The sequence below is a fragment of the Gymnogyps californianus genome, chromosome 4 (assembly GCF_018139145.2).
Source record: "Gymnogyps californianus isolate 813 chromosome 4, ASM1813914v2, whole genome shotgun sequence".
NCBI lineage: Eukaryota > Metazoa > Chordata > Aves > Accipitriformes > Cathartidae > Gymnogyps > Gymnogyps californianus.
Window position 1 is genome coordinate 74,065,345 of NC_059474.1, and position 23,283 is coordinate 74,088,627.

The 23,283-nt window shown below is 45.8% G+C and overlaps 1 protein-coding gene across 2 annotated transcripts in view; it reads right to left on the reverse strand.

Annotated features, from left to right (window-relative positions):
- The window catches only part of PCDH10 (protocadherin 10), a 32,269-nt gene extending 13,891 nt beyond the window's left edge, over positions 1-18,378 (reverse strand). The window contains exons 1-4 of one of the 2 annotated variants that reach the window (XM_050896322.1): positions 15,772-18,378; positions 14,094-14,152; positions 13,412-13,518; positions 4,657-4,962 (exon numbers count right to left, since the gene is read on the reverse strand). In XM_050896322.1, coding sequence (XP_050752279.1) covers positions 4,657-4,962; positions 13,412-13,518; positions 14,094-14,152; positions 15,772-18,378 — 3,079 coding nt within the window. Of the gene's footprint in view, positions 1-4,656; positions 4,963-13,411; positions 13,519-14,093; positions 14,153-14,977; positions 15,018-15,771 lie in introns of those variants that run through there. The other variant, XM_050896323.1, reaches the window with a different exon arrangement.
- Between the last annotated feature and the right edge of the window lie 4,905 nt (positions 18,379-23,283).

Below are 23,283 nucleotides of genomic sequence, written 5' to 3' on the forward strand. Positions count from 1 at the left end.
TAGGAACTGTTCAAAACCTACATTTTATTTTCCTCACCAGTGTTATTTCACTTATTTTATTTCTCCAGTCAAGTTCAGAATCTCTTTCGTGTTTTATGAACAGTTAAGTCATTATGAAAATTTCTTAACTGTTTGCAGAAAGGCAGTGTTCAAATCACATGGATGAATAAGAACAAATAAGTGTAAATTACGCAGTAAGAAGAATATGCAAGTTAGAAGAATCCTGGAGTCACTCTATGAGAAAACTGTTTTCAAAACCCCTACAATTTATTGATCCCATCACAATTTTATAACTTGTATTCATAATAAATACTTAAACATATGTAAAAAATATATTCTTCAAAATATATTATTTGAGTACAAAGAGATCTACTTTTGGTGTATTCTGCTCAGAATAATATACAGAATAAGTATGTTTATGTGGAAATTGGTGTATGAGTAAGTCCAATGGCTTAGAGCAGTAAGGTGAAAATTTGATAATGGGACATAAAGAAATCCTTTCAAGTATGAGGATTTATATCTTTTTCTACATTATTATTTGTAACATAGCTGCTGCTGCTTTCATTTATCCATGCAATAATCTAAACCTCAAACAACAAAGAAGCAAACACCCAAATCCTCACTATTAAGCCTTTGGTTTCAATCATACCCCATAATCGTAAGTTTGACAGATTACTGTATTATTTGTGTCAAATGTACATCATTTTATCAAATGTGTATGATCTTATCAGTTCATGACCTGGTTGCCCTTCAATTGTTTTGCTGCCTTGCTGCTCTCTTGTTATTGAGAACGGCAAACGAAAGCGCCCAGCTTACCTTCTCTGTTTTCATGCAGTCTCCTGTTTACTTCCTGTCCCTATCACAGCTTGTCTAAATTAATTAGTACTAAGCTTTTGATACGACTTTGCATAGAAATATTTTCAATATTTTTTCCGTTATGCTATGTATTTCTATGGAATGAATAGACTGGCTAGCGCAACATAGTGATATGTTTTGTGTAAGGGTTCTGTAATACTTTTTTAATGTATTTTCAATTAAATTCCTTTTTACAACCTGGCATTTTATTTCCTTCTTGCTGGCTTTGTACACTGGGGGACACTTTTCAGGGAATTATTCCATGGTCTTTTTTCTCAAGAGTTCAAATTTCTCATGATAATATACATCGCCTTCCTCATTTATCTTTTCTAAGGTTCTGCACTGAACGTACCCATTGGAACACAGTGCAGGAATCACCAAGCAGACACAAACTTGAGCGGATACACTCATGTGGCACGGTGAAAGCTCCACGTAGAGCTACCAGTTTACATTTGTAGCTATTGCGCTAATGGCACAGCTTAAGCGAGTAAGCCCGCTCAGCTATTGCACCGTGCTGACACTGCTCTGCAGCTTTCAATTCCAAAGCGAGCTAGGTCAGAAGCAGACTGGGTTTTCTGGACCATGCTTCGCTGCACACTGTGGGCATACGTAGTCTATTAGAGCCTTGATTGACCTAAACCATTTTATGTCACCTGCAAATACCGCCCCCTTTTTCTCATTTCCGTTTCTAGATAATTAATTTTTTAAACACCACGGATCTCCGCATAGACACATGGGGAACTCTGATTCTGCTCAAATGTTCCATTTATCCTTATCATTTTTTTCTCTTAGGCACACAGAGTCTGGTAATGCTTTGCCCTGTGACAACACTTGCTTACTTTAGTAGCTTCTTCTACTACAGAGAAGCTATGCTAAAGGGGTTTTTTTGACAGTTCAAATACACTATATTGATTAATTCTCACCCACTCTATCAAAATTCTAATAGATTGACAATCTTTCTGTGCAATTTTCCTGGACAGATGCCAGCTACCTTATTCCTAAAACCCCTGAGTTACAATTTTATGTCCTATGCTAGGGTTTCTCACTGTTCTCTAATTTACAAGATTTTCTAGTACCTTTTTTAACAATAAACACAACTTCTGATATTTGGTTACTAGCTTTTGTTAGAAACTGAAAATTAAAGAAACACATAATCCACTGACTTCTTCCTATTTGTTTTAGTCAATTTTTCAACAACATCCTCTTCCACAAATCAGTCTTGCACGTTTATTTGAAACGGTTACCTGGGATGGGTGGCTTCCTAAATATGCCTGTCTGTCTTTCTCTGCCCCTCCTCTGGTAATACAAATGCAAAGCAACAGTTTAGAATCTCTGCAACTTCCTTGTCCTCACTAACTGCAGCTCAAGAGACCCACCAATTCTCTCCTACTACACTTGACATCTTAAAAACTGTGTATATTTATTTCCATGCCTTTGGCTATTTGCTCTAAGAAGTCCCTCTTATCTCCACTAATGACTATCCTGAAGTTTACCTGCTAGAACCTGTGCTCTTTTCTGATCATTTTGCTTAAGAATCTATCTTTTTTTAAAAGACCTTTTTAGTTCAAATAGTTTTTGTATTCTGCAATATACTTTTTCTTCTTTGCTACTGATTTTTCATATGGCCATTTTCATACACGCTACAACTTTTTATACAGTATTTTTGCTGAATGAGGGTTCTGTTTCATACATTTTAATAACTTCTTTTACAAAACATCGTTCTACTGACAAACCGATTTTGATACGATGTTCCTTGTTAAGAAGTTGAATTTAATTTTATTACAATTGCAATTACCCAGTGGCTCAACTGAAGTTCCTTCCTGAATCAACTTCCTTTTATGCATTCCTCTTGCCTTATTCATTGAATACATTATTAATAATGAATTGTTTACTCATTGCTACAACTATTGTGCTCACTTTCTTTTCTTTGCTCCTGTTATTTGCTATACAATTATAATCTAAAATTTTAGTAAAGAAAATATTAAATAAGGGAAAATAAAACAGAGATATATTACTCTTGTTTTGTAGCAGTTTTAGCTTTGAGGTTCAAAGAAAAAAGCAAAACTAAATCTGGATTCTCAAGTGTGGATTACGTAATAGCACTCATTTATATTGTTTACGTCTGCCATTTTACCTCCAATTTTTTATGCCCTTATACCAGAACAGTGTAAAATGTAGACCAACGTCTATATGTAAACACATTGTTCAACAATACTACTTATGTTAGCTGAACAGAATTTAAAATCCCTAAATTATCAATAAAATAAATATTTCATTGTTATTTGAAATAAAACTCCCAGGCCTAGAACAAAACAGAAAAGAACTACCATTGTGGTGTCACCAGATATAATCATCATTGTAATGCACATACTGCTTCAGAACTCTGTTGTGATTAGACCATCGGTGCTACAAAACTCAAGTCTTTAACTGAAGTGATAGAGATGAAATTAGGACTGCTAGATTACAGCTTAGTACTAAAGAATGTTTCTTAGAGGTAAGTGATGGAAGACTAGTTAGGGAAAGACAAGAGTCATGAGTCGTTAGGTCATAGCTAAGGGAAATTTCACATTGGTCTTTGGAGTATGACCAGATGATTGACACCTGACATTTTAGCCTACACAAAATAACCTGATGGTCTCAGGACAGGTATTTTTAGGAATGGCTTTCACATATCAGAATTGGTATCCAAATTTAGAAGCTTTCAGTAAAGCAAATCTAAAGAGTGAAGTGGTAAAAAGACCTCTCTGAAGGACTGAAATACCTGGACAGCTAATTAAGAAGGGAGAACTGAGCTGTCTGTGCTGAGAATGATCTGTAGCAAAGACATTCACATGCCAGGACTGCCAGTGCAGGACCTTTCAGAACAACTAAATGCTTTATAAAAACAAATAAATTAATACCATTCAGTGAGATTCTTTTTTTTACCCCTGATCTGCTGTCCTAAAAGACTTTTGTTGCTTTAAAAAGGGTTGGTGTTGCAATGTTAATGTCTTTGACTTATTTGGATGAGATAAACTTCATAAACTCTTGAAGTCAAGAAGATTACAGTCTCTAATAAAATACAGAAGGCTGCTAAATAGAATGAAAAGACATATTAGATCAAAGTGTTACTCCAGGGTTCTACAACTGGCTCAGACTCCAAAAGGAATTATGAAGGTCTTTTTGAGATCTATCACACTCTTTCATGCCACCCAACCATAGTCAAAAGGTGACTAAAGAAAGAGGCAAGATTTTGGAATAAGACAGAAGGCATGGAGGAGCACTGACAAAAGTCACTACTGTGTAGGCTGGAAGATGATCAGACCAAAGGCAAAAAGTTTTATCTTCTTCCTTCCAAACCCTTAATGTTAACTATGTAAATAGTTACTTCAAAATAATACACATACTGTTTCTTCACAAGATACTGCTCAATCATAGAAAGAAGCTCCTAGAACAGTTGTCTCGACTTAATTTTAGTCTTAAAAAATGTTAGCCTGGCAATGTCAATGTTTAAACCATCTATCCAAGAAAACTTTGAAAATAATCCAGCATCAGAAAACAAAATTGAGCAACTCCCCCACTAATACCAGCTGATACTTCTGTTGTTGACAATCATGTCACACTAAAAACAATCAAGGTTTTGTCTTTTTTTAAAAGCACTGAACAATGCCTTCTTCAGTGGTGCCTGAATCCAAGAGAAGCCATTTTTTCCCCGCTGCTCCTAAAATTGTGTCTGTATTATCCTACTATGAATAGCAGAAAGAGCTAATTTTTATTCCCGCAAAGGGAACACTTTCATACAGCTTTTTGAATGGTACTTACTCAAATATGGTGGTTTGTAAGGCGCTCGTGTATTAGACAGCAGTCCATCCAACTCCTTCCTCTCCAGAGTGTTGTGAAGGGCCTTCTCTTTGCCGAAGGTGGAGAAGGACCTTTCTGCCCCCGGCTGGGCTTCTGGTGTTTCAAACACTTCAGTGTCTGGAACGGAGTCCATGCCAGGTACATGCAGATTGCTGCGGTAATCTGCAGCTTGGCGTCCATCAGATGGAACAAAGGAAGGCATCCAGCACCGATCTGAGTGGCCCAGTGCTTTACATTCCTCCGTGCAATTGGAGAAGAGATCCATGCCTGCAAGCATGAGAGAAAAAGAAACTACAGATATAAGCTTCAGCATCATGAACAGCTGCTGACAGATAAGAAAGATTATGCGAGAAAAGAGAGAAGTAGAAAGAGAAATGTCTTAAGAACTTCTTCCACTACTTTCATCTCCTTGACAAAAAAAAATGTGATTGTCCAGTCTTCAGAAGTCAAAGACACCATTTAATAAGCTAACTAAATGCCAGAATGTCTCACACACAAAAAAAATCACAAGAAGAAGGGTATTGGTGGTTCTATCTCACAAAATCACTTGCAGATCTCACTGTTTAGAACCCATTCAGATAAGGTTCAATTCCACTTGTAGGTTGACGTCTGTGGTTCGCCAGTTGAAAATACTTGTTTAAGAACATGAAGGAATTGTTTCTACATAAATGTATCTCTGACTAAAGAAATGAAATGTCCTGATTGAGGAATCACAGATTTCATTTATGAAAATGAAATATTAATGAGTCCTATAAAGGAACTACCTGTGCATACATTAGTATATAGACAGAGCCTATTGATATTAAAAGCCGATCTTACAAAGTAGGAATCCAGCTTTCAAGCGATCAGGGTGGCTTATTTACTCAATTGTTACATCATTCTTTCAGAGATAGTTTTCATTGCTACTGCAGCAGTCCTTACTACCATCAAGTCATCCAAGTAATGGGACAGAATCCTGTAATAAATTACTGTAAATAGCGGTACAAAGGTAGCCATAGTCCGATGTGACATGGCTGCGGATACTATTGACAAGATTGTTAATGCTTCCCCTATATAAGCAAACACTTGTCCCTGCCAACACGGAATTGTTTGCTTACAAATCCTTTAATGCTATTAAGATTTCAAATGACAAGCTATGCTTCTATTGACTACCTTCAGATCGGCCTTCCAAAAGAATATTACCTGACTGTGAGTCACTACGTCGTTGGATTATACTTGTTTTGAGAGGAATGGTGTATGAAATCATAGGCATAGAGTAAAATAAATACCAGCGTCTCCAAGTTGATGTTCAACATCGTACAGAAAAGCAGAACAGTAAAGAAATATCTTTTTCTTGTATTTATAAAGATAACTGAGTGTCTTAGAATAGGTGTATGTCAAAACTGAACTAAATCTGTTATAAACATTGCATTTACAAGCATTGCATTAGAATTACAAAAAAACGACGCTACTTGCAAGAGAGATAGGAAAAAAATTTGAACACCTGTATTAAGATTCATGTAATGTAGCTCATTCACCAGCCAACATTGTAAAGAACTGGATTAGCTTGATCTTCAATGTAAGGATTAGTATTAAGAATTCTACCACTGTTTTGAACCATAATTTGACTTATATTAGTAATATTTATGCGGTATCTCACACTACAAAAACCAATCTCTTCAGCAAGCAAGAATCTTTCTGAACTATCTACAAGTGCTTGAGTACTAAAGGCAGTCACTTAGAAAAAATACAAAGAAAGAAAAAAAGCTTTTTATCTCAAATTAATCTCACTTTATAATGACTTTTTAATTTTAAATTAAGTAATATACAATGCTAGGTCCAGTTTCGATTAGAACCCTGCATTGATAATTGGCATGCAGAAGTCTGAAAATAAATTACTGATCAGTGAACTGTTGAACTATACAAATGTGAACTGCAGATATGATTAAGGAATCAGATGAAGATCATCAGGCAAGGCGTACAAATTGTATAGTTCTAAATTCCATAGTGGTAGTAGCTATCAAAGACTGAAAAGAAAGATTTAGATGCAGACTTCCCAGAAAGAAATTAATATGTAACAATGTCTATAAAACTCTGTGTGTGTGTATGTATTTTATGTATTGAAATGTCTGCACAAAAATATCTCTTATGCAAGAAAAGACATATTTTATGAATCTAACTTTTTGCCATTCAGAAGATTTAAGTGACAATTAACACAAAATGGTTATTTCAATTTTCAGACTTGCTAGCAAAGTTACATGTAAACAACAAATAACCCTACTTTTAATAGGAAATGGATTACAGTTACATTTTGCTAACTGTATATCAGTGACCATATTCATTCAACATTTCCTGAAAGACAGCAGGAGAAAGAAAAACTTATGGATAAATATTAAATTATATTCTTCAGTCAGTGGGGAGGGAGATATTATAATAATACTGTTTTTAAGATATATATTCAAAGATAGACCCTTTTTTTCCCTTCATGGATTTTTATTTCCCCTGGAAAATGACCCTCCATTTTACTATTTTGTTTTCACATCAGCTGCTAAACTGCAAAATGTCTCTTTCCAAATATTATTTTTTTAGTTCCCTTTTGAATACTGCTTGTCTACTGCAGTGCACTGAATAGTATTATATAACAGCTTATTATAAAAGAGATGTTATAGCCACTATAAATCAGGATTTTGAATAAACAAAGTAATGAATGTAGGGGATATAAAATGTAAGCTTGTATGACAAACTTTTCCCCCCTTGAAGATGAGAACTTGTAAAAGAAAAAAAAAAATTATATACATATACATCTGAATTTTAATATACACTGCTGGAACACACAGCTCGAATGTAAATGCTTGTTTAGGATGGGAACAAAATCTTCAGAGAGGCCTGGATTGTGTATTGTTCCTACTTGAATCAGTCACAACATTCCCTAAGAGTTTAACAGGTGCAGAACCAAGCCCTTGGTTTTAGTATTTTGACAGAAAAGAAATTGAAATTAGCAGTCTGATTTTGAAATCCCTGGGCACCTATGTATATTTACAATGACTCTGATATGAATGCTGACTATTCTTCCTCCACCTTTTTCCTGTGGGTCATGGTATGGAATTCTTTTTCTAATTGAAAAACAGTAAAACAGGGGGTGGAAGGCTATTTGCTATTTTCCAAGAAGGAAGGATATATCATGGTAAACGAAGTAAGACATTCAGCACAGAACTCCTTCATACACCAAGAATCATGTTCTTGATTTATAACAAAAAGAAATGTTCAGCAGTATAACACTTCCATCTCATCTCCCTCATAAATCTGGTTATATATATGATCCTTCAGAACTAAATTATCCATCATAATTGCAAAGCCACATTAAAGAAAAATGCTTTATATTTTTCATTTAGTTATTATATTAGACCTTGCATTCAGATAAACTGAGATATTAAAGGTGACTCTGAATTATGAATTTCAAATGTCCTTTGTGGATACAAATAGATAGTATAGTGCACTGAAGTGCTGAAAAATGATAAGCATTGCACTATTCCAAATACAGCATACATATAAAAGCTCATGGCCAAGGCCACTAGTTCATTCCTATTTGTTCAAGTCTTATTACTAGATAGGCCAGCGGGCAATATGAGCTCTCACACAACCTTAACTTTGCAGATTTTGAAGGAAAACAAGTCCCCACCCCTGCCTCAAAGGAAACTAAAAACTAGGAAAGGAGTTAAATATTAAGTTTGATATCTGCATCTGAATTTCCTGAACTCAGGTGCCTTGAATCAGATACTTGGTAGTGTTGCATTTCTGAAGCATATTCCCAATTTGCTTCCTTTTCATATTTCAAAAGGAGAAAATAGAAATTTCTATATGCATGAATTCTAATTGGTTTGAATGGCAGTTTAGATCAAAGCAAAAATTAGGCCTAAAACCATTTTTAAATAATGTATTCTTTCTTAACTTAATTAAGAGAGAAGAGCCATACACTAAGCCTTTAGAGCAATGAGTGAACACGTTCATATGTATTACTGAGTAAATGATGTAATAAAAAGCAAAAATACAATTTAAATGTTGACAAAGTATTTTTGTAGTATTGTTATTGAGAGGGTTTTTTTCCCCAACATGTGTCATTTTTTCGTAACTTTGGCTTTTACTTGGAATTAAATGGCATTTTCCATTTCTTCTGTGGTAGTTTTTCTTAAAAAAGCTAGTTAGATGCGAGATAGGCATGATGTAGGGGACCAGGCCTCCTTGTCAGAGCTCCATTACCAGAACAACTATCCATTTGGTTAGATTATCCTTGAGCAAGTTACTCATTCCCTATGATTCATGTTTTGTGTCGGTAAATAAGGATAATGATGTTAACCTCCTTTGTAGAAGACTTTATCTACTGAAGAATTGGACTTTATGAAACATTTATTATCATTCTTTCTTGCTAAGTAATCGGTGTGCTGCCTTGGATAAAACTGACTTCATCTGCATGAGAACATGAATAAAGACTCAAACATCTTCAATATTCAGCTCTTCCAAATCTCAACTTCAAAGCCCTATCTGGACCATTGAGATGTGAACATTATTAAGCATGCAGCCCAAGGAAAGAAGAGAGAATAAGAAACCGCCCTCAGCTTGAGTCAGAGCACTTTTCTAAGCCATTTTCATGTTCACTCTCACTTCACTCAGACTACCCGAGATAGACTCTTAGCCCAAGTGATCTTCAAAACAGGATTTAGCTGTCACTCTGCATAGGCTCAGAAGGAATGCTGGTTTTCTTTGTCCCTTTATCACTAAAATTCTTCTTCTGACTTCTCAAATTCTTCTCCTTATGAACACTGAAATATCATAGCTCTTCTGCAATAATGCATACTGACCCTCTTGGGGTTTACCTAATCTGTACTGAAAAGGTGTGAGGCAATGTTTCACCCGTGCCTTTGTATTAGACCCCTATCAATTCCCTTCATGAAGTCCACTAGTGGAAGCCTAATTTTAGATCTCAGCCAGTTACCAATGCAAACTGCCCAGTACTGCGCAGAGGAGATTATCAAAAAAGCTGAAGCATTTTATAGTATATACATGACAGTACATCTACTTAGCTTTGCATTTTGGATATTCCCTCCTGAAGTGCATCTGCGAGATCATGACAATTCAGTGAAAAAGGTGAAACGAAGGTAATATTGCGAAGAACTCTGTGTGTTCAGCTTGAGAAAGCTGAGTAGCTAGTGAGCAACCATATGAAATAAGTTGATGGCATGAGTCCAAATCTTACAGGACAGGTGTCTAATCATACAATTTAAACATACACATGCAGAGTATTAATTGGCACCCAAGTCGGCAATTTCACAAGGGAGGCCAAGAATTTAATCAACCATGAGAAATAAACTAACCTCATGCTTAGAAATTACTCCTACAGAACATGATTGAAATACAGTGTGTTAATAATAGGTAGTAGTGTTGTATTAGTTGCATTTGTTCTACAACAAATAGCAGCTTTTGTCTCAACAATTTTCAGACAAAGAAGAGCACAAGTAATTAGAACACGCACTTGGGGTTTGAGAAACTGCTCCGTTTGCCAAAAACTTCTTGCGCTTCTTCACCTTTGGAAAGTCATTTTCCAAAAAGCTCAGATACCTATCCCAGTCAATGAAATGACTACTCAATCCATGAAAACTAGGCTCTTGAGTATCCCACTGCTTGCCATTCCCCGCTAAATGCGGATGACTACTTTTCTACTTCATGGATGATAAGGTAGATAAGAATGTGGATAATTACGAGGCATTCAGGTGGTACTTTAGTGGGAACAATATGAATCCCTTACATACATTCCAGTACCTCTGAGACCATGATTAAATCACTATTAAGAAAATATATTTTGTGAAAAGGTGAACTAGAATCTTACTTCAAAACATAAAAAAAACATTTTATGATACATAGAACAGCTTAGTTCAGAATTTTCACTAAATAATTGTGCAGGATAAATCTACAACACAGTGACAGATTTTCATCCTGCATGTTTTCCTTCCGAATTGACCATGACTTTTGACAGTCAGCTTGGCTAGCAACGGACTACTATAGAAAAGCTATTTGCGTGCCACAGGACTGTTCACTGGTGACAGTAACAGAAGTCATGTACAGAACAGTAAAAAGATGTTTCACAAGCAGAACATGCTGCTGACTAAAACTGGTAGGGAGTGAGTTTTATTTGTCAATGTGAATTATCTACTAAATATTTTTGGACGCAAATACAATGCTTTTGAAAACAAATATGATGCTGCACAGTATCAGGTAACATCTTGAAAAAAACAGCCCAAACTTCTGCCATGTTATCAACCAGTGTGTTTTCCTTCAATAATTTAGAAATAATTGATTATAGAGCACCAGAACAACTGAAAAACTGAGAAGGCATTCCCTCAGATATTTCCTCTAGCCATTCAAGATCAAACAAGATTTATGCTCCTTTTTTTTCCATAAAATTCATCACCAAAAGCTAACAGCAAGAGTGAAGTTCTTATATCAAAATATCTTGTCATTGCTGAGGTCAAGGGACACATACTTTGCATCACAACAGCAGGATTCAGCCCAAAACTTACAGGAAAGCTATATTATACGTGTGCAGAATATTAAAGCAGTTTCTACAGAGACTTGTATTTAAATATCTATTTGGAACTAGCATGTAAAAAATTGCGCATGCAAATTATTCTGAAACCACAGCACCAATATATTAAATTAGAAGTTCTGTGTATTTGAGATTTCAGTTCAAACTGTTGTGAGTAGACCAAACCTAATTGTCAGCTTTCATTACTTCATATGTTATCACCATTGAAGACACAGAACTTCATAAATCACATCAGATTCTTAAATGATTTGAACTTGTTTTGGAAGTATAGATTTTTTCCCCTAGTTTGATAAAATAGAAATGATGAAAACGAAGAATTTACCCAGCTAAGGACTAATGCCAAGTTTGACAGTAGTTCCAGTGTTCATATCTGACATAGACTACTTTTAAAATGGAGAGAAAGAATAAGGAGCAGAGGCACAACAATAACAGCACTGAGTGCATCTAAAAGAAAATAGCTTTCAGTTGATGTGCAACTATATGATTATATTCCCACCATCAGTCAAATCCAGCCCTTTCTGCAGATGTTTATTCTTTTCTCTCCTGTTTGGTTATTACGGTTCATTATGTTGAGGGACTAAGCTGATTGAAATGTTCATTGAGATGACTGCTGCAGTAAAATGCGTAAAAGAAAAAAAAAAAAACTGGAATGCAGGGAGGGCAGGAGGAGAGGGAGCTTTTTATAACTCAGTAGCACTGATTGCTGCATCAGAAACAGTGCAAAAGAAAGGGTGGGGGGAGGCTAAATACATGGCTTTTTAAAACAACAATAAATCATACGCCATATATAGGCCAAAAATGAAAGAGGCTCTGTGTTCAGATGTAAACTTCTGGCAAGACCTGGTTTGTTGTCAGGTTCCCAGACACAAAATAGACACTCTGTTCACTTAGCATGAAGCCCTGCAAGAAGCAGGGAGCTCCGGAGACTCTTGGCTCTTCTCGAGTCTCATTAGGTCTGCATATTAATGACTTGCAGCAATATAAAGGGGCCCTGTAGCAGCCTCCTCTTCCCCTGGTGCCTGGGTTTCCCATCGTTAAGGGCACAGTGACTATAGCAGCAAGAAAATAGAGGACGTTAACAGAGCACGCGGGTGAGGCAGCACTGCTATGACAGTACTGAGTCCCTTGCCCTGGTATCTTCTCTAAGACAGGGGTCAGGGGAAAAAACATGGATGACTGGAGAGACTCTGGCAGTATTTTGTATGATACACTTGTAGCAAATCCTTATACGTGGTAGAGCACAGAGGGAACGAGGGGAAAGAAATCACTGTATTGAATCAAGACATACCAGACCTTTGGAGACTGTGGTAGGGAAGAAAGCACAAGCATTTGTGGCTAAAATGCAGTGCGAGGGTGAGAATGAATTCTAATGCATAGGCTCTAAACAAATGTCCCTTTCAGAAGAACACTGACAGTATGAGAGCAAAGACAGCAAGGCGTACACATGGGAATAACACTGCAATGTATATATTTTCTAGGTGATTCAAATCATAGTTTTTAAAGCATTTCTTTCCTTTGTCAGGACTGAAAGAAATGTACTTAAGAATACCTTAGCCTTATTAACATGGAGATCACTTATACTATATGGTACCTCAATTTGAATTAAAAAGCAATCCTCAAAAAATGCTAAGGTATTACACATTCAGAGCACCCAATGTGTCTCCACTGATCCCCAGCAAAAATCCTCACAGTCTGGCTGTCATTCAGTCACTAGGTTCATTCTTTCCCTTGGGAACTCCCCCTGCACTTCACACTGCCATGCCAGCTGAAGCGCCTACTAAACAAAATTGCCTAACACTTTGAAATTCTGCAAATCTGCCATGGAAAAAAATGCACTATATAATGTACCAACAACTTTGTTTTAATGTGCAGGAAGTTTTGCTACAGCAAATGATGCAGAATAACATACCAATCCCCTCCAACCAAATGAATAAAATAACCTCTGCCCCGTGAATGAAAGGGGTTCAAAATTGTCTCCTTGCCCAGGTAGCTTGTGGTAGCAAGCTAACTTAAACCCAGCCTCCCATACAACATGCTCACATTATTTATGCCACTCTTGTATTATATTCCTATAAGTAACTGGTCTTTCTAGTCTCCCTACTTAAAGATCTACTATTCCCATTCTCTTATCAGACTTACCAGAGGATTGACCTCGATTAGTGGCATCATGATCACTGTCTCCTTGCTCACTGTCTCCATGACCACTGTCCTTAGAGCTTACTATGTCTGCTTCCTGGAATGCAGAACTAGACACAGAAACATCTTTACATTAGAATAAACATGAAAGAGGAACTCATAAAAACATTCTTCTGCCATCACATGGCCAAACACGGTGCTGCAGTCACCCACTCCTGCCTGCTGCACTGCTTCTGCAGAGGTGCCCTGTCCACCATAAACAAAACTGGCATTTTCAGACCTTGGTAGTCTAGCTGAAACGTACAGTAAGCGTTATTACTCCGCCTGGTTTTCGTGTAATTGGTATGAATAATTTGGTAGCATTTACTTAAGCTGGATAGCTAAATTTTAACTCCAAGAGACCAATGTTTTCTGGAAGACCCTACAGAAACATTCATAAGTATTTAAAGCACGTTTTAGACTAATACAAAATGAGATTTTGTTCTCTTTTCAGTTGGTTTTGAAACGAGTTCAGAAAAGCCATAATTCAAACTCATTTAGTCGACAGTGTTTTATTTAATATGTCTACACACATTCAATTTTCCATTGCTTTACTACTGTTTTACATCTGCAGTAAACACATTTCTGCACCCCTTTCAGACTTGCTAAAGCATGCATTAGGAAAACAAGGCTAAGGAGCTCATACCTGTTTACTCGTCGGGGTCTGTCAACTAGATAACTGAGCTCAGCACGCTGATGTTTTGTCTAGGAAAAAGAAAATAGTGGGAAACATTTTAACTCTTGATATTTCTGTAACCAGGATCAGAAAATACACCAGAGCAGCTCACCATATTCACTATAAATGGTAATGTTTAGCTGCAAGTAGGCCTACACAATCTGTTTCTAGGATGTAAGGGAAAAAAACCCAGCTCTTATTCTTATTTGCACAGATGGGAAGGCATGAGGGATTTTTTCCTGAGATTTTTGGGATGAGATTCTGACATGTTTTCTCATAGTGCACGCTGTTGAGCATTACAAGGACTCCCACAAAAATCAACAGAACTATTTCTAGAGTTGTGTACTACTTAGTCCGAGAAAAAACTTACTGTAATCTAGTTTTCAGCCTGTTTTTAATTCCAGTGTATAAAAATAGGGGGAGACAGTACAGTTACTGCACCCTAAGGAAAAAAATACATTGAGATACCCTCGAGTCCTTAAAAAGGCAACAGAAGACAGAGTTTTACAGACATTTTGAGGAAAGGTCAAGCTTACAAGCCAATACTAGAAATTTTACTGCAAAACTTAACGCTTTAGAAAATATCATTCAAACCACCTTTGACAGACTGGACAGTATTCAGGTTTCAGTATTCATGTTAAGAGAGAATGTGTTGTTTTCATCAGTGCACAGGCAGTGAGGTACTCAGAGCATGTATGAGCTAACCCAGTAGAAAATGATTAACACGGGAGTATTATGGCATGGCATATGCTTTGATAGAAATTCTCTACACACTAGATAACACAATATAGACAACATGTTTAACAGGAGGGGACGTTAAGTCTCTGCATACAATTTCACGGAAACTCTTTCTTGATGCTTTCCTTTGCGAACTCAGCTTTGGGTTATAAAGAGCTGTTCAGATAGAATAAAGAAAAGTCAATTAATAAACCCTAATTCACAAATTAATTAAAGTTCCTGCGAACTGTAGAGATTGTCACAGTCCCAGAGGGGGGTTCCCCCAAAGCCTCACTTGCACATGCAGAGATTTCAGGAAGAAAAAAAGACACAGTTGTAAAATGTTGCTTCAGAAAACCCTGTGATTACGCCTCACGTCATTTCATTACTGTCAGCTGCAGCGGCTCTGTGAAAAGCAGTACCCCTCCCCCTCGATCCCCCCCCCCCCCCCCCGTTAGCTTGCAGCTAACGGCTCAGGGGGATCTCTGCGCCCCGATACTGCCCGGCCGGGGCCAGCTTCGTTCACAGGCACCGGGCGGGGGGGGGACGGGGGACGACACACGCTTGGCTGCAACAGTTTCTGAGGCCGGGTGAGAGGGAGCCAGCGGGTGGCCGGGGCGGGCGGGCCGGCGGCTGCCCCACACTCACCTCTCCCTCGCCTGCCGCTGAAGCCTCCCAAATATTAGGGGCCAACGAGGAGCGAGGCGGCGGACGAATGAATGAAAGGGAAAAGAAGGACGAAGGGGAAAGCGAAGTGCCTTCCCCGCCGAGAGAGGAGGGGCGGGAGCGTCGGGAGACGACGGGAAAGCGACGCGGGGCTCGGGGAAAGCCCGCAGTGCAGCGGCGGGGCACAGCCGGCCCGCAACGGCCGCCCAACGGCCCGGCGCGCGGAGCTGGGGGGTGGGGGGGCCGCCGGGCGCCCGGGCCTTACCTCGCTGGACAAAATGCTGCCGTTGGAGATGATGTCGGGCTGCTGGTCGGCGTAGCCGGTGACGATGGCCCCGCAGGGGTTGTGCTCGGCGTCGGTGCTGCGGGAGGGGCTGCAGGGCTTGAGGAACATCAGGTCGGTCTTGGCGGACTCGGGGGTGAGGCAGACCTGGTAGCAGTAGTTCTGGTTGTGGTGGTGGGAGCCGAAGCTGCCCGACTCCTCCACCGGCACCTGCGCCGGGTTGCTGGGCACGTTGGAGCTCTGCACCAGCATGATGTCCGACTTGCTGAGCTTCTTCTTGCGGGCCCGCGCCTGGCGGCTGCAGCAGGGGCAGCAGCAGCAGCAGCCCAGGCAGCAGTCGCTGGCCAGGCAGGTGTAGATGTTGAGCTTCTTCTCCTTCTGGCAGCGCACGGCCAGGACGATCATGGCCAGCAGGAAGATGAAGGAGACGGAGCCCAGGGCGATGATGAGGATGAGGGTGAGGTCGAGCGAGGTGTCCCCCCCGGAGCGGCTGGGGCGATGCTCGCCGGAGCCGGAGCCGCCGCCGCCGCCCCCCGCGCCCGCCCCCGCGCCCAGGCCGCCGCCGCCGCCGCCGGGCCGCTCGGCCGCGCCGTCCACCAGCACCACCTGGATGGCGGCGGTGGAGGAGAGCGGCGGCTGCCCGTGGTCGCGCACCTCGATGACCAGCTCGTAGGGGCGCTGGGGGTCGCGCTTGGCCGGCACCCTGCGCGCCGTCCGCAGCTCCCCGGTGCGCCAGTCCATGCGGAAGAGGCTGGCCTCGTTGCCCCGCACGATGCTGTAGGTGAGGCGGGCGTTCTCCCCGTCGTCGGCGTCCACCGCCGCCACCCGGCTCACCAGGTAGCCCGGCTCGGCGCCGCGGGGCAGCGCCTCCCGCGCCGGGGTGCCGTTGCGGCCGGGCAGGGGGCTGACGATGGCGGGGGCGTTGTCGTTCTGGTCCACCACGACGATGTTGACGGTGGCGTTGCCGGCCAGCGGCTGCGGCTCCTCGCCGGCGTCGCGGGCCTCCACCTGGAAGCTGAACTCCTTGAGCTGCTCGTAGTCGAAGGAGCGGAGGGCGTAGAGGAAGCCGTTCTCGGAGTTGATGGAGACGTAGGTGAAGACGGACATGCCCTGGATCTGGCTCTCCAGGATGGAGTAGGCGAGCTGGGCGTTGGCGCCCTGGTCCCGGTCGGTGGCGCTGACGGCGTAGATGTAGGCGCCGGGCACGTTGTTCTCGCTCACGTAGACCTGGTAGACGGGCTGGCTGAAGCGCGGCGCGTTGTCGTTCACGTCGCTCACCCGCACCTGGATGGACTTGCTGGTGCTCAGCGGCGGCTCGCCGCGGTCCCGGGCCACCACGGTGAGGGTGTAGGCGTCGCCGCCCGGCTGCTCGCGGTCCAGCGGCCCCTCGGTGACGATGGTGTAGTAGTTCTTGAAGGAGCTCTTGAGGCGGAAGGGCGCGTCGCCCTGCAGCAGCTCGCACTGCACCTGCCCGTTCTCCTCCGAGTCGCGGTCCGAGACGCTGAAGAGGGCCACCACGGTGCCCGGCGCCGCCGCCTCGCTCACCGCCTCCTTGACGGTGGAGAAGCTGATCTCGGGCGCGTTGTCGTTGGCGTCCAGCACCCGCACCAGCACCTTGCAGTGCGCCGGCACGGCGTTGGGCCCCAGGTCCTTGGCTTGCACGTACACCTGGTACACGCTGCTCTCCTCGTAGTCCAGCTCGCCGCTCACCTCCAGCCGCCCGGTGCGCGGCGCGATGCCGAAGAGCTCCCGGGCGCGGGCCGAGATGTGGCTGCTGAAGGAGTAGATCACCTCCCCGTTTTGGCCCTCGTCGGGGTCGGTGGCGTTGAGCTGCAGCACCAGGGTGCCCGGCGGCGAGTTCTCCGGCAGCGACACGGTGTAGACGGGCTGCTCGAAGGCGGGGACGTTGTCGTTGGAGTCCAGCACCCTGATGGTGAGCAGGGCGGTGCCGGTGCGCTGCTGGGGCTGCCCGCCGTCCACCGCGGTCAGCACGTAGCGGTGCACCGCTTGCTGCTCCCGGTCCAGGGGCTTGTCCAGCACCAGCTCGGCGAAGCGGTTGCCGTCCCCCTGCGTCTGCACGTCGAGGGAGAAGTAGCTGTTGGGGGTGATCTCGTAGGTGCGCAGCGAGTTGGTGCCCACGTCGGGGTCGAAGGCGCTCTCCAGGGGGAAGCGGGTGCCCGGCGTGGCGCTCTCCGAGATCTCCACGGTGAGGTCGGGCTCCGGGAAGGAGGGCGGGTTGTCGTTGATGTCCAGCACCTCGATCTCCACCCGGAACAGCTCGAGGGGGTTCTCCAGGAAGACCTCCAGGTGCAGCAGGCAGGAGGGGCTCTGCTTGCAGATCTGCTCCCGGTCGATCTTCTCATTCACGTAGAGCACCCCGGTTTCCAGGTTGAGCTCCAGGTAAGGGCTGCGGGAGTTGGGCGCCGTCTGGAAGCGGCGAGCCGAAAGTTTTGTAATGTCCAAGCCCAGGTCCTCGGCGATATTCCCCACGAACGTGCCATGCTCCTGCTCTTCCTGCACCGTGTAATGGAGCTGGCAAAGGGCCCCCTCCACCATCCAGAGCAAGGCAAAGAGGAATAGCACAATCATCTCCAAATGGGGAAAGAGATCCCCCCTCCCCAACACCACCTCTTCCTCCTCTTCCGAAAGCCACCACCACCTCCTCCTCCTCCTCCTCCTCCGAAAATACACAGTACAGTGTGTGTGCCTGTGCGTGTCTATCTGTGTGTGTGTGCGTGTCTGCCTGTGTGTGTGTGCGTGCGCCCGTGTGTGTGTGTGTCCGCGCCTGCGAGCGTGTGGAGAGAGAGGGATCGGGGGAGGGGGAAGGAAAGGGGGGAGGTTGATTTAGGGGGGGTGCTAGATATTATTTCTTCTGGTTCATGTTAGGATTTTTTTCTCCCCCATCTCCCTCCTTTTTGTTACGAGTATTATTGTTTCACACGCTGACCAAATGAAGAAGACAGGCGTCCGCACTTCATCTGTGATCTTCGAAATAAATGGCCAACTAATAATAGCTATTAGCTGGATGTATCTAGAGATACACAGTAGCCCGCTTTTATTTATTCCGAGAGTCTTGGCACTGCACCGCGGCAGCAGCAGTGGCGGCAGAGGCAGCAGCAGCAAATCCCAAGGAGGAAATTTTTATATTTCAAGATTGTCCTCGGTTTGTCTTCCTGGTGGGAGCTGGAGGGGTAGATGCTGCTGGAAGAGCCGCTGGACATGCCCTCTTTAGATGCAAGAAAAAGGCAGAAAACCGCGAAATTAAAAAAAAAATTATAACCCGCAAAAAGATTTCATATCAAAAAAGGCAGAGAACAGCTTTGCTACCCAAAACTTTCATTCCCTGATTTCTCTGGGATTTCCTCTTTTTATTTAAAGATTTTAGATTTTTCTCTCTTCTATTAATAGTCTTTCATTTTCTTCTTTTATTGCTATTATTATGTTCATCATCATCACTCTGCTTTTTATGGATGTGCTGATCAGTTTTTTTTTTCCTCTCTTGCTGCTTTTGCGTCTAGCCCCTCTCTCTCTCTGTGTCTGTCTGTCTGTCTGTCTGTCTCTGCTTGCTGCTGCTGCTGCCGCCGCCGCCGCTCGCGTCCCGTCCCGGCTCCGGTCCCGCTCCCGGTCCCGGCTCCTCTGATCTCTGCCGGCAGTTTCTGAGCCGGCAGCGCTCGGCTTTTCTGTTTTTGCGCAGCGCTCGGCTCCTGCCAACCAATCAGCCGGCAGCAACGCCCCCGGGGGCGGCACCCTATTGGCCGCGGCGCACGTCAAGTAGGCTGCGTCAGAGATGGGAGAGCGGGCGAGGAGGCAGCGCGGCGAGTAGGCAGCGCGGCAGGCAGGCAGGCAGCAAGCAAGCAGGCAGGCAGCGCGGCAGGCAGGGAGCGCGAGCTTGGGCCGCGCGGGGCTAACCCTGCAGCTCCCGAGGCGCTGCTGGGGAATGCCTAACTCCCTGCCTGCCTCCGAGAGCGGCCGTTCCCCCGCCGCAGTCGCTAGGTAGGGAGATCACCGCTCGTCGTCAGCGCGCACACACGGGTAATCGTAAACAACCCTCTCCTTGGAGAGGGAGTTTCCACCAGCTACTAACTTTCCTACCCTAGGCCGGGTGCAGTAACATTTTTAGAAAAGGAATAAACAAGGGGAAACTTGAGATGATTATCACACCACCACCACCCCCGGGCTGCCTTAGCTAATTAGTTAGTTTGGCGGCGGAGAAAGTGCAACTTTCCATCATACGTCTGTACAGTGTTTCCAGCTCCAGCCAATTTAAAGTATCATGAGCCTGCGCTAATTTTGCCCGATTTACACTTTGGAATTTCCACTAACGTAACAGGAGACTGTCGGGTATGAGGGAAGAGGGAAATCAGGCATGTATTCTGTCACTGGCTGCTGGGGGGGGCGGAAGGGCAGGAAGCATCAGCAGAGGCTCACAGCCACCGATTTGTTTTTTCAAGTGAAACGCTCCGATACCGGGTGTCGGTGCTCGCTGTACCCGTGCTTTCCACGCTGCCAACGCCGGTAACGGCGCTGGAGGCTCAGAGGCTGCTTGGCCGCACCGAGGGCTCGGAGCCGGCGTTCGCAGCCGCCGCCGAGACCCGGGCTTGCGACTTCTCGCCGGTTTTAGTAAACCCACGCCGGGTATCCTCCTGCCTCACGCAGCAACAGGACGTTTTCCTCCCCCTTCTCCCTCAGACAGTGAGAAGACAGCTCTGTGCTAAATAAAGTCGATTCTACCAATAGTGTCTGTAGCGCGTCAAGTGCTCGACCAACACGTTTTTGATCGATGCGTTTGGCTGTGAAGCTACGCTGGCACTGAGGAGGGGGCTTAGCGCTGAGGGGTGAATTTCGAGACGGGTGTTCACAGATGGAACCCCCAGCTGTGTTAGTGTCCCCTACTATCCGTCGGCTTTTTACAACTGAAGATCAACGTCCGTAACTTTACAAAGTGAAGAAAGTGAGAGTAAGGAGCATTAAATATTTGTAATTCTTGCTTTTTTCCCCCCCGAAACGTTGTTTTATTGTTTCTAAAGGGCAACACAAGGCAGGTATGAGCAGCTTCTGCTTTGACCCCGTCTTTAATCGGTCAGTAAGCAGCGGCTCCCTTCCATACGTTTCAATAAACTATATGCTCCCATGCGTTTTCCGTTGCGGAAACGCAGGACTTCACATCTCCGAACTTGTGCGTGTATCAAAATCACCTTCGCCTTCGCGCGCGCTCCTGCCCGCCCGCCCCTGCCCTCGCCCTCCCCGGGGAGGGGGTCCCGGGGCCACCGGGCGCCCGGCCGCGGTAAACTGAGGCGGGGGCACAGCCAAGCTCACGCCGCGGCGGCCAAACCGATCTCGGCGTCACGCCGGGGGCCGCTGCCGGGCGGCAGTTCGTCAAAGGGCCCCCGCGCCGGCCCGCGCGAAGTGGGGGTTACGGCGGACCCGGCTGCGGACGCCGCCGGAGGATCGATGCGCGGCGCCTCCCGCGGGGCACAGCCGCGCTGCCCCCTCCGCCGCGCTTCGGACGGCCGACTCGGCGTCCAGCGTGGCGGCGGCGGCGGCCGCTCCGCGCCCGGGGGCTGCCGGCCCCCCCGGCGGCGGCGGGGCCCCTCGAGAGCCGGCGGCCAGCGGCGGCCCCCGCCCCGCCCCCCGCCAGCGGCCGCAATCGCGGGCGGCGGGCGCCCCCCAGCGGCGGCAGCGGCGCACTGCGCCCCGGCGGCGGCACCGCCTCCGCTCCCGCGGGGAGACCGGGGCTTTCGTCCCCGCTCCGGCACCCCCGCGCTCCCCGCCCTGAGCCCCCTTCTCCCGCCTCCCCTCGCCCACACACCCCCTTTTTCGCCCCCCCCCCGCGGGGCTCCCGTTACCGCGCACACGTCCGCAAGCGGCTGCGGCGCCTTTGAAGTCCGGTCTAGCGGCACGCGGTGCTGCCTCGCCGTGAGGAGGGGGAGAGGCGGGAAAGCGCGCGTGTGCGGGGGAGCCGCCGGTGCTGCGGGCAGGGAAATGCCACCCGAAAGAACATCTTGTCCTCCCCAGCGCCCCCCCCGGCCCACCTCCCGGCGCTTATAGCAGAGCTAAGCAGAGCCGGCGGGTCGATTTCGGTGGGGGCTTTCCAATAAAACGGATTTCGTCAGAAAAAAGGCTGGCTGGTGCTGGCTGCCGGAGGCGGATGGGGAGCTCGCTGTGCTTCCTTCGCATGCCGGAGCGCGGCCGCTCGTCTTCCCGGGCGCTGCCACCAACTTCAAACACAGAGAACAGAGTTGGTGCCCTTCTCGCACTTCGGTGCGAGGGGCCGGTGTGTTAACCCGCCGTGAGAGAAACGGCCGCTTCCAGTGATTTAACGTGACCCGAAGCGGCCCGTCTCTAAACCCTCCCCACGGCCGGAGCCCCCGGAACGGCGAGATCTCTTGCCTTCGAGGAAAGCGGGCAACCCGGGCGCGACAGGCGAAACCCGGGGGACCCCGGAAGCGAAGGGCCGCCCGCCCGCCCCGGGGCCGTGACCGTGAGCGGGACCGGGACCGGGACCGAACCCGCCCCCGGGGGCCGGAGGTAAGGGGGGAGGCGGGGGGTGCGGGCTGCCGGCGCGGCGCATCCCCGCCTCACCGCGAAGGCGGCGTCGGGGCGCTCCCCACGCGCGCTCGAGGCGCGACACCCACGCAACCCTTTTGAAAAGACGGCCTGCTTCAGGGGGGCAATAACCACGCGGGAATATACATGTATATATATTCATACACACGTATAGGCGCAGGGGGAGCCGCCGCCTCCTTCCCTCCCTCCCTCCCCGCGGCGCGCAGCGGGCGCGGCCCCGGGGCGGCCCGGCGGGGCCCGCAGCTCGGCGGGGCCGTCCGCTCCCCCCCCCGCCGCCCCCCGCGTTTCGAAGCGCAGCCTGGTCTCCATTTTGTGTAGGCGGGAAGAGGCAGCGGCGGGTTCCTCCGCGGGCTCCGCGTTGTGTTAAGCCCCGAGCGGTGCATGAAAAGCGCCGGTGATCTGAGGCGGCCCTCTAATGCGAAATGACAAATTGCGCTTAGGCAATACATGAACGAGAAAATGATTTATGGATTTTCACGACGGTCTGAGCAAATGAAGGCGACATGAATTATACACCCTAATGTGCAGTATATCATTTTCTAATAACACTGTTTTAGTTCTAATGCCGTACGCTGCTCTCTTCGATAGGGGGTATCGATTAAATAAAAAGTCCGAGGGCTGCCTTTAAACTGGACGTGTATCTTCTGCAGGCACCAGCTGAGGTTTATATATTTACCTCTTGATAAAGCAGAGGGCTATCATCGGACCCCTGACACCGTGGCGTTTAGTTTTTCCATCTGTCATCATTTAATTTGGCAGTCACTTCGCCAAATGAAGACTAATCTTTCGTATCGCTGCATTTCGCTCCATGCTGCGATGTAGAAATGTAAATAGATGACATCAGATTTGTAGATCCACTGTGGTGACGGGGATAGCACCTGGGTAAGTCAAACCTTTCCTCCCTGCCAAAATCCTCGTGTGCCTCTT